Source organism: Perna viridis, chromosome 8, assembly GCF_037379345.1.
Source record: "Perna viridis isolate PV_CMFRI_1.1 ecotype Kerala chromosome 8, ASM3737934v1, whole genome shotgun sequence".
NCBI lineage: Eukaryota > Metazoa > Mollusca > Bivalvia > Mytilida > Mytilidae > Perna > Perna viridis.
The window spans coordinates 30,139,045-30,151,294 of NC_142452.1; the positions used below are offsets into that span (position 1 = coordinate 30,139,045).

Sequence of the window (12,250 nt, forward strand, 5' to 3'; positions counted from 1 at the left end):
CACAGCCCATAACGAACATTAACTTTCATTTTAAGCAGTTGGAACATAAAATAATATCTAACATGAAGAAGCGCAGATTGTGTGTAATATTATAAAGCATTCATTAACTAAATGTTATCATTTATCTCAAGCAGTTTATCACATTCGAACACGATATATCCATCAAGTGTCAGTCTCTGTTAGAATTAGGCAGTGGGTGAAACATTGTATGAAAACCCACCATCTTTAAAGTTTAATTTGACTATTTGCACCATCACAATAAAGGAAGAAGGCAAGATGTTCCATATCATTTGGGTGAATTGATTAATAATTTCATTGAAATGCATTGACGATGAACTTTTCAAGGACAGAGACCTCTATAAAAATCTCATTTTTCTAACATTATCTGGGAAAAAATTCTGAACAAATCCAGTGATGCCGGGATCAAAAAATGGTCTTTTTCAGATAGAGAAAGCATCTTTGAGCGAAATAATATTGTTCTACCGGTGGATTATTCTATAAGAATGTTTCTGATGTTTCCCTTTTTGCCTGTTTCTTACAAAAATTTTCATTTTAGCAGTGCCCTTGATACAAACAATTTATACAGATCGTAATTATCATTACAGCCTTGCTTTATAATTTTGTAGATAACACTAATGCATTTGCACTTTTGCAAATAAATCCAGCTTTTGATTTTATTGTAATCCTATTTCATGTTGGATGCGTGATTGGATTATAAGAATGCATCAATACTTATCAGGACCATTCTGTTACAGTAGCATGTTTAACTGAAAAAAAGTCTCTATTTTTTGATAATTTTTTACTATGCGTTGGCATGGCAACGAATTTCTCGGGGTAACAAACTGCTCTATCACAATCTTACCTATATGTTATTTATATAATATTATAGCGTTTGAACGAGAACTTATAATGCGTATAAAAATGTTCATCTTGATCTAAATATATAATATATACTGAATATTACATGTAAAAATCTGTATCATTCTAGTGTGCCGTATCAACCCGAGATTTGTATAAAGCCCCAAGGGACACCGGCCCGTGGGATGATAAAAATTTAGGGTTACTACAGACAGAGATACATACTGAATATTACATGTCAAAATCTGTATCGCATGCTGTATCAATCGCGAAACTCCTATATCACCCCAAGGGCCAAAGGCCCATGCGAATATATAGGTCGAGGGTTGATTCAGCATGCGATATAAATTTTGACATGTCATGTTCATTACATCATATATTTAACCATATTTTAAGTATATGGTCTGTAAAGGGGTATGTAACTGGGTATGCGATATAGGTCTAAGGATGTAATATAGGGTATGCGATATAGGGTAGACTATATAGGGTTGAAACAAACACTTACAATGCATATGCAAAAAAGTTATATTTTAATCTAAATATATGATGTAGGTTTGTCTATGTCATGTTCATTATATTAGTTTTTAAATTATACAGTTTTGTGTAGGGTGCGATAAAGGATATACAATATAGGTCTAGAGTGTGATAAAGTATATGCAAATAGGGTAAACGATATATCGTTTAGATAGTCGAGTTAAAAAGTGATCAAGGGAACCAGGATTAGAGCAGACATAAAAATCCCCAATAGAGAAAGGCACCAGACAGTGCAAACAGACATCCACAACTAAAATGTGAACTAACCAAAACACGTATAAAGAAACTAAAACAAATTAGAAACTCTGGCGCCAGTGGAAACGGAGAATGGACCAGGTGTACCGGTAGTGTAAGCGTCCTCTGCTTTTCCAGGAAGCAGTTATTTATCATTAGAAAAGGAAATGAATTCATTTCAATGGTTCTATCGAATGTCTTTATTCATTCTTTACTAAATGCTGTATGTACATAGTGTACTTTTTGGGTGCTTGAAGACATCGACGATAATAAAATCTTAATGATGTTTCATGTTTAGCTTATGGTACATCAGGCAAAAATACACAGAAAATTTTTTGCATTATCCAAGTATTTATACCTCATAACCTAAAAAAATATCTATGTCACCAATGCTTTAGGATAAATTCAAATCGCTTTTCAGTCGTTTTCTAGATGTATTTGAATATATTTAAGGCAAAAAATACCAAACTGAGAAACATGATGTGCCACTCAATGCCTGATTCATGCACAGAATTGTTCTTAAGATTCATAAATAAATGGTATTGAAGCCACATTTAAATTGTTAAACGAATCTGAAAAGAAATGAAATACAAATGAAACTAAATACAACAAAGAAAGGGAGGCCCAAGTTTTCCACAAGTAAACAAACCAAGAGAAGACATCAGCTGCCCACCCGTACAAAAGAAAAAAAATGTCATCAAACTTATCTTAAACTTCATATATCTTACTTAAAATATAGTGAAATACAAATACAATAACCAGGCCAACTGTGTTACAACTTATGTTCACTTAAAATGCTCTCCACTATTGGAATGAACAAAATTGTGACCACTATAAAGTTGCATTAACTGGTAAAAGAAGTTGAAGGATAGAAGGTGTTTTTAAATGTTAATTGTTGATGGTTCCATAACAGTGTCTTTTAATGAACTAAACAATCGTTTAATCGTAATGTATTTCTATCTGAAAGAGTAAACAAGGGAAACAAGGTTATAGCGGTAATTAAAAGAATGTAATCTAGGGACAAAGACCAGACATTGAAAAACAGATATACACAACAAAGAACATAAAGTAACTAAAATCATACATACAAATTCACAAAAGCAAATGAGCAACTCGGACTCCACTAAAAACTGGGAGCATGGACCAGGTGAACCGGTAGGGTGAACGTGATCAATTATGATTTTTCCAAATAAAAACTTGGATTCATAGATATTCCTAGATATGTTTGCTATTTTTTCACTCTACTTTTCCATCAATGAACTACAATTATACATATCAAAAATTATTCGATAAAAACTATAAAAAAATACAGTGTTGTGATTTCATTATAGGATATCATCTGCCAAATATCGATGAATTAAATAGTATTACCAAGAAACAGAAATTAACATGTGGTTTTTCATATAACCCCTGTCCATTAAAGATATTAATATAATGTACTGTATAACTCAAAATTAAAGGAAATAACTCTTTAAGTAGCACTCCAGCTAAGGATCATGCAAAATGTGATTCATGGGTAAAAAGGCTACATATTTTTATTTTTGATATTTTGTTTGAAATGTCGAAGTAAACAGAAATAAATATGTGGTTTTTCATATAACCCGTGCTCTTAGGATTATATAGAATGCACTGTATATTTCAAAATTAAGGGAGATAATCTTTAAATGGCGCTCAAGTACAATAGAATCTACTGGATTTTCAATATGGATTATCTTCTAAGAGCAGGCAGGTTTGAATGAATAATTACACAGTTCATTGTATAGACCCATAAAACAACTTAATTACAAAAATAAAAATATGTAGCCTTTTTTTCAGATTTTGCATGATTTTTACAAAGACTGCTAATTAAATGGTTTCTAAAATATAGTCGAAACCATTGGATCGTCAATGTTAATTATCTCCTAAGAGCAAATAGATTGAAATGAATGATTATACATTTCATCATAAAGGCCAATAAAGCAACTGAATAACAAAAAATATGTAGCTTTTTGGGGGTGAATCACATATTCCAGAATTTGCATGATTCTAACAAAGACTGCTACTTAAATGAAATCAAATATAATTTTTCATACGGATGGAATGACTCAGTAATGTTCGACGGTATTAAATGTGTTGTAATTCGAAAGTATTCAACAGTACACACTTATTTGTTTTCAATGCTGCAGTTCTTTTGACAATTCATTTTGTCTATTTGCAAACTTAAAGTCATTTTTCTGCATTTTAAACAGCTGATCTGCAAGCATTTGATTTTTTAAAACACACACACACAAAAAAACTGTTTTTATCATAACAGTATTTGTAAATTTTTAGAAAAAAATATGTGATCAATAATAAAGTGCGATTTTATTTTAAAACATGTGATCTTTTTCTGTCCTTAATTTACTATCCTTAAATAATAGTAAAAATATAGTATATTTTTTTTATTTTGATCTATAAGCGTTTTGTTCATATTCCATTTTAGTGGAAGTTCTTATTTGATGAAAACAATAGAAATATAGACAAAAGGTGATGGATACAAGTTAAAAATCCCCAAAATTCACTTTTATTTCTAATATAGAAGCAGACTTGATATTAAAACCAATATCAGTTTGTAATTTGGTTAATGATATGTTGAGATACTTTTTGTATGGATTGAACATCAAATTTGCTCTCTGCAAGAGTAATCGTTCTTGATTTGGGGGATTAAATTAGGAGACGAACGTTTGTTTATCTTCAAATGCAGATATAACATGGATACGTAAAATATTGTAAAAAAGAATGTCATGCTCAACTTAAAAAATATAAAACAAAAGATTTTTCTAATAATGCATATTTATTTATAAATTGTAACAACTTGGCACTTCATTAATCTGGATTAAATGTCCGCTTGTGATAGTCTCTTTATCTATTAACTAATATTTTCCTGCAAAAAAAACGTGCATAAATTTATATACAATAAATTTGAACTCGTTTTATTCCGTATGAAAAAAACTGCTTTCGCCGGCATCATACTAATTTTAGATAAATTTATGGGTTTTGTATAAACAGCAGATAATATAGATATACAAAAACAACAGAGCTTTAATTTACACAATGTATTTATATATGAAGAAGACGATTGAAGATCAAATTGAAATTGTTTTAAAAGTAGTTAAGATCAACTTTAGACAGTGTTGTTATATCTAAGTATATAATTATAGCCTAAAATTTTATTCCTTCAAATAAGCTAATATGCATTCATACACAATTGAAGCCTTTCCTTTGAAACATTTTCGCAAGGTAATAGAAACAAAATTTCCGCTTACCTGATCCATAGCCGTATCCGCGGCCATAACCTAATCCACCATATCCGTAACCACCATAACCACCATATCCACCATATCCTAATCCACCATATCCACCATATCCTAATCCACCATATCCACCATATCCTAATCCACCATATCCACCATATCCATATCCTCCATAACCGTAACCACCACCAAGTCCATATCCGCCAAGGAGTACTGCACCCTTGCCATATCCATAACCACCTGAAGGATATATTAGAAAATCTAGTTAAAACAAGTAAAAAACCCTTGTCAAAAATAAAGGGATATGGGGAAAAATGATTTTGTTAACAACATAGATCTTGTTAATCTTGTATAATTTCAGAATGGTTTAATAGATATTGTTAATTAGGAAAAAAATGTATCTGTCAGAGGTTTGACACGAAGTCATAAAAGGTACATTAATGTTTAAATATGTTTTTACAACTTGTTGTTTTTCGTTTTTATCCTCATTAGTAAAAATTATTATTACTATTAATGTACTAATAGAAATTATAGAATTTAAGAAAATTATCGATATTTTTTCCCATTAAATTGATATATTTAAAATGAAAATTTCCTACCAAGACCTCCGTATCCATAACCAAGACCTCCGTATCCGTACCCGAGACCTCCATATCCATAACCTAGTCCGCTTCCATATCCATAACCAAGACCGACTCCATATCCTCCATATCCATAACCAGGACCTCCGTATCCATATCCACCATATTTAACGGTGGCTAGGCAGGCAGAGGCGAGGACAAGGACGAGGGCAATGCTTCGAAACATGTTGCCTATGAAATACATCGGTATGGAATGTTAAAATGAATATTGCATTAACAACAGCCCGTACTTGTGAATTGCAGTCATGTTATGATAAAAGAAATGCATTTATTAAAATCCAGATACATATAGAAGTCTTTATGTTAGAACTATTGAACAATTAAAAAAAAAACGTTTCACAAAACTTATTAAAGCACAGCATACTCGCATATTGTCGATCTGCATATCCTAAGCTGTTTAAATATAAATATACACTTTTTTTGACGAAGAAGAAATTCCTTTTATTTGTTACAGCAAGTATGAAATGTTGGTCATTGTAAAAACAAGTTTTGTTCTAATAAGTCATGCCCTCTATCAGAAGTTGTTTGAAAAAGTGACGTTAACATGTTTTCGTGGTCGTAGATTTAATACGAAAATTATATTCATTTTGATACTGCAATTTTGGTATGTTATACTCATATTTCAAGGAGTAACCCCTCATCAGCATAGAACCGAATTAGAACCGAATGATCTTAATATAATTTTTAAAAAATACTAGAAACAAAAAGTATCAAAATAGGAAGCACAATCTAGTATTCTCAACATCAACAAAAGGAATGAAGCCTCAGTATTTTACGGTTATGGATTGTAAATACTCCAGATTTTGGAATAGAAAAGCAAATCATGCGAGACAAGTCTGATTGCTCGGCTTTTCAATAACTGTAGGGACGTTCGGTCCATTAGAAATGACATCGAAACAGACGAGTTATGAAAAAAAGTTATTATTGATAGATATAGTTAAAAAAAGTTAATCATCGCTGTGTTTAAATTAAAGAGTAATCAAGGGAACCAAGGTTATAGCTTTAATCAAAAGAATGTAATCCAGGGACAAAGACCAGACATGGAAAACAGACATACACAACAAAGAACACAAAGTAACTAAAATCATACATACAAAGTAACAAAAGTAAATGAGCAACCCGGACTCCACCAAAAACTTGGAGTATGGGCCAGGTGCACCGGTAGGGTAAGCGTCCTCTGCTTTTCTAGAAACACCCGCCGAGTTGCTCATAAAAAGTCAATATATATACGATATATAATAACGGTCTTAATATATATAATTGTATTCAGATTACTTACTTTGTTAGTAGCTACAGTACTGGTGTAGAGTAGTGGTACTTTACGGTTTATATACAGTTTTGGTCTTCATCAAAACCACAAAAAACATGACATTTTATCATTAATTATGATGCATATAGATTATAAAACCACTTTTAAGTAATCATATATCTAAAATACAATCAATTTCAATAAGATTAATTCTGTCGTAAAAAGACGGGATCGGAAAGTATTTTTTAAATTGATGATTTTTGGTTTACATAAACAATTGAAATTGAAATACCCATCTATCTACATTAGTTTTTAAAAGACAAAAAACACGTCGCATGAAGGGAGATTGTGATCATCAACAAAAAATAATTAATCTTCGAATTCAGAGAGTCTTGATTTAGTGTCACTGACTTTACAGAACACTTAAAATGGTTACTTCTCAACTTATGCACAGAAATAATTTCATAACATTCCACCCTTTTTATGGATTTGAGAATCCACATACTGTGAAAGTATTTTAATTCCTATATACCATATTACCATATTAATCCCAAGTAGATTAGTGAGGAAACACAAAATCGTCGTTTTGAGGTTTCAGTTTACACGTCAAAGGAAATCTTTTTTTCGTTGGGAACCTGATTTCGAGATTTGAGCTACGCACAAAAATCCCAAAATTGGTACCCCTCGAACAAGAGTACTTTTACAGTATGTTGTATTAGGTCGGATGGTGGATGGTTTACTTAGTGGAATAACGTCCGAGAATTAAAAACAGACCAAATGATTTGTTCACTGTGTCATAGTTTTCATAACCTCTTTTTTCTATCTCATTCAGTAACTCGTCGGGTGATGCAGGTGTACCTGTTCCATGTTCCGAGGTTTCAGTGGAGTCCGAGTTGTTCATTTGCTTTTGCTTCTTTGTGCGTGGGTTATTTTATGTTCTTTGTTGTGTGTATTTTCCATGTCTGGTCTTTATCCTTGAATAATATACTTTTGATTTCTGGTCGAATCTTGATTCCCTTGATTACTCTATATAAGTAAGAATATATGTATCATCAGACATTCTTGATTGAAATCCTATCAAGATTCCTTTGCTACATTAAATTGAAACTGTAATTCAACAGACAATAATAGTAAATCAGTATCCGAGAATGAAATTATAAAGATAAGACAAGGCGTAATTTTTTTCGTAGTACTTCGATTTTCCTCATTGTTCTCGAAGACGACCTTGAAGGAATAAACGAATGCACTTTAAATTTTAAAATAAAAAAACAAAGGTAATCGAACCTGATTTCAAGATAATTCAGTCTAAAAATAGGCGATGTATTACAACATATGTACATTTCCCGGGGATTCTCTTGGGAATATTGTTTTGGAAACTAATAAAAATTGGTCTGTAAAATTGGGTCAAAGACCATTTCTCTGACGTTCTTCATATTTCAAAAGAAAAAAGAATAAATAATGATGATCACTGAACTTCATTGGAACATGTTTGTGCCTATATTCCCTCATTGATAGAGGCTTTTTAAAACTTGTCATTTGTTACTTTTCAATTTATAGTTTTCTGCTAAAAAATCTTTAAAAAATCCTTTTTTTTCTCGCTTCAAACATTATTTGCAATATGAAAATATATACATGAATGTACAGGACGAGAGAAAAGAAAACTCCGCGTAATAGGTACGATCTACCTGAAAGAGTATTGCAGGGAGCCAAGATTTCAGCAGAGGATTGTAATTCAGGGACAACGACCAGACATGAAAGACAGACAAACACAACAAAACATATAAAGAAACTAAAATAATACATACAAAGTAAAAAAAGGCTTGTTATACATTTTATTGAAAATTTGTATTGATCTTACATAAAAGTCAACAAAGTTTGTTAAAAGACAGCTGTAAATTCAACATAAGAAACGATACAACATTTTAGTCAATGAAACTATATGTCCTATTGTTATGTAACAAAACAATCCAAATATTCTCCGTCTTTTTTGAGATAGCAAATTGTTAAGCTAAAATTAGTCAAAGAGCAGAGGGGAATAATTTGCCTCCTTGGGAATCGCAAACTTCTGTTGAAAAATACGTCCACCACACTATGAGTTGTCGATAAATGAAAATCCAGCATTTTAGCAATATTTTCTTCGGTATATTCAGAAGATGGTTTTTTTTGTATGGTATTTAGAAAATGAATTGCCTATATGTCTAGTTAAGTGCCCCTGATATAATCGCTAGCAATGTTGTTTTCAAAATATCTAAACACTTTGTTTTGAGAAATTCTAAAACAAAACAGCCTCTTTAGCCTCTTTTATAAGCGGGAAAGTTCATGTATCTGTCGACTTTTGTTAACACCAATACAATTTTAAGAGAACATTAATATTTTGTAACCTTCAACGTATATCAAAATACTTTTAGCCACATACACTTTAAACTGACATAACATCGGATATTCAGTGTTAAATGAACAAATGCAGGTGGACGTACAACGGATACTAGTTACAAGCATTTATTTTCAATATGTTGATACAATTACTTATTGTTGTCCCTGAGGCAAACTTTACATTACAAATATTTTAAATGACAGTTATATTTTATTCAAATGAATTTTTACTTCTCTTAAGTAATCACGATTTCAATTTGCTAAGTCCTGGTTCAAGTTGGTGCATGATTAAACTCTGCAAATACACAGATCGTATCAAGATATGTCAATATTTGCAACGAGTGTGACTCAACAAAAAATCTCAACATCTAGGTTGTGCGTACAAAACAGTAGTGCATTGTCATATATGAAATTTGTTTACATTGCATTAGTGCATACAAAAGATCATTGTATGAATGATTGGTTTCTCTACTATGACCTATAGAAAACTTCAAACAGCGGTCTTTCAAAGTGCATACAATAGGCGTGCAGAAGACTACAATGATTGATGGAAACGCATTTCTTCTAAAAAGAAATGCAGGTTATTTAGTACAAATATATGTGTAGTTACTAATCAACCAACATGTTAGTCACTCCCCCCTTCTTAATGATATGTTCATCGATTCATTTCAGTTTTATGGTTACGTGTTCTGGAAAGTGTTCTGCCATTGTTTAATTTGTTACAAGTAGAAGCATGAACTGATAGTGACGTAATCATTCTAGACACAATAATATTATAGGATTTGTTTGTTTATAGATCCATTAAAAGCTTTAAGAGCATTGATGTTTAAGTACCGCCATCGTATGCCTTATTTCAATGCAGATTTTTTTACATCCTTGATGATATCAAAATATATATTAAAATTCATTTTGTTCCTGGGTTTCAGTATATTTGATAATGCCTGCTTGTATGTTTTTATTGTCGCTATAATATTTCTAATTTCTGACATGAAACTGTTCGGAAAAAAGTGTTGTATTTACGAGAATGCGTAACACATTCCTCAAGATAGAATTATAGACTTATTTGAATATAATGTAAAATAAAAAAGTCATATAAAAAAATGCAACTTTATTCAAAGCATCAGAAAAAACGGCTTGGCACTACATTTCTTTGGAGAGATTGATTCACTGAGAATAATTCCTACATCCATTAGCTTAATATTTTCCTGCAATTAAAAACAAATTGAATGTGAACATATTGTGAAAGATTTCAAAAGAAACAATAGAAAATATTACTCTTAACTTGTTCATAGTCCCCAAACATTCGGATGTCATTCTCACATTTTTTATGCAAGTAGCTTTTTATTTAAACAACCTAAAAAGAACACATAATATATTTTTACTCCATCCTTTGAAATAAAATTCACGGTCCCCGTTTTGACAATACCCGGTCAATACTGGAACTGTCGTTTTTTGTCTGGTTTCTACTAAAACATATATGGCGACAAAGTACGAAATTGAAAAGAAAAAAGTTTGATTGTGTAAGTCATCGATAACATAAATTCGTTATATAATCATGTAGTTACCGGGTACGGAATTTATACTGGTCAGTAGGTGTTATACCTGGTTCAGAGTTTGAAATTGTTTCACCTACTTGGAAATAACACACTCATTTACCTCGCATATTTTACACATTTATCTTATTATCTTACCTTTTCCATAACCTCCATATCCACCATAACCTCCATAACCACCATATCCTCCGTATCCACCATATCCTCCATAACCACCATAACCTCCATATCCACCATATCCTCCATAACCACCATAACCTCCATATCCATAACCACCATAACCACCCAAACCACCATATCCACCATAACCACCATATCCACCATAACCACCATATCCACCGTATCCTCCATAGCCACCAAGGATTACTGCGCCCTTGCCATATCCCAAACCACCTGAAGGTAAAATTGTAAAAAAATAAAGGATTTTGTTTTGACAATCACGATAAGTCAAATGTAAATGTGTAAATTCATAGAAAACACAAAATAAGATAATGAGCTGCGACTGCAAATACTTAGTTTTAAAATTATACTCCCTACAAGTATCGTTGCGGTAAGCAGTGTCTTGTCGTTGTCGTGAACTCATAAACTCGAAATAGGCTTTTTGACTCTATCGATATTCATAAATACTAAAAAATACGCGGATAACGATACTTTCATGTTCTCTTTATCCACATAAGATATTTGAATATGAATTTGATTATTAAGCCTCAAAGCTTTTGGTTTCTATATATCTTTCAATTAGATTTTTACCACCGTATCCTCCATATCCGTAACCTAGTCCGCTTCCGTATCCGTATCCAAGACCGCCGCCATATCCATATCCAGGGCCTCCGTAACCGAATCCGCCTCCATATCCATATCCACCATATTTAACGGTGGCAAGACAAGCAGAGGCGAGGAGAAGGACAATAGCAATGCTTCGAAACATAGTTGCTTCTGAAATATTTACGTAACTTTAATTTATTTATTCCGTGTATGGTCATAAACGTTCATTACCAATCCTTCGCATGAATTATTGATTAAAAAAGGAAATAAAAATATTTAAACAAACAAAACAAAAAAAAACCCCAAATAAATAAAGAACAACCCCTCTGAAATAAAAAAAAAAGACAAACTATCACGATAATTCAAATGTAGATGGTATAAACTTAAAAAAATAAAGCAAGACTGTTTAATTCATAGTTCAACTTACCTTGATGGCAGCTACTATACTGGTACTGATGAGCTGTACGTCAGGGTTTATATACAATTTTGGTCTTTTTCATAACCATTAAAATTTTGACATTTGGTTGTTTATAATGATGAATATCGATGTATAATGGCTCTTACCTAATTATATATTCAAAATTTAAAAACAATGAACCGGTCTCAGATAGGTAAAATCTGCCGTACACTAGTCTATTATTTTTTTGGACAAAAAGGATGTGTTTTGTTTAAGTTGTACATTTTTTCATGACATATCAATCTTTCTCTTAAAGTCTTTGTTTTTTTTTAAATGTAGGTTTCAAATTTATTCGAAGAATTATATTTTTTACA

General features: G+C 31.7%; 1 protein-coding gene across 4 annotated transcripts; it reads right to left on the reverse strand.

Annotated features, from left to right (window-relative positions):
- Window positions 1-4,419: 4,419 nt before the first annotated feature.
- On the reverse strand, window positions 4,420-12,032 carry LOC148610174 (uncharacterized). 4 transcript variants are annotated; one of them, XM_088542316.1, is made up of 6 exons: window positions 11,907-12,032; window positions 11,465-11,650; window positions 10,997-11,107; window positions 5,519-5,560; window positions 4,911-5,138; window positions 4,420-4,528 (listed from the first exon to the last, which is right to left on the reverse strand). In XM_088542316.1, exons 2-6 carry the CDS (start codon window positions 11,640-11,642, stop codon window positions 4,518-4,520), a joined length of 570 nt encoding a protein of 189 aa, XP_088398442.1. In that variant the 5' UTR covers window positions 11,643-11,650; window positions 11,907-12,032; the 3' UTR covers window positions 4,420-4,517. The 4 variants fall into 4 exon arrangements, with proteins under 4 accessions (XP_088398442.1, XP_088398441.1, XP_088398443.1 ...); XM_088542315.1 differs by having other exon boundaries at window positions 5,498-5,560; XM_088542317.1 differs by lacking the exons at window positions 10,997-11,107; window positions 11,465-11,650; window positions 11,907-12,032 and adding an exon at window positions 6,819-6,842 and having other exon boundaries at window positions 5,498-5,710.
- Between the last annotated feature and the right edge of the window lie 218 nt (window positions 12,033-12,250).

Coding starts and splice junctions, on each gene's coding strand:
- LOC148610174 (XM_088542315.1), bottom strand. CDS start 11,642: ATGTTTCGAAGCATTGCTATTGTCCTTCTCCTCGCCTCTGCTTGTCTT. Junction 11,108..11,464: donor CGGATATGGAGGATACGGTG/GTAAAAATCTAA, acceptor TTTTACCTTCAG/GTGGTTTGGGATATGGCAAG. Junction 5,139..5,497: donor TTATGGATACGGAGGTCTTG/GTAGGAAATTTT, acceptor TATATCCTTCAG/GTGGTTATGGATATGGCAAG.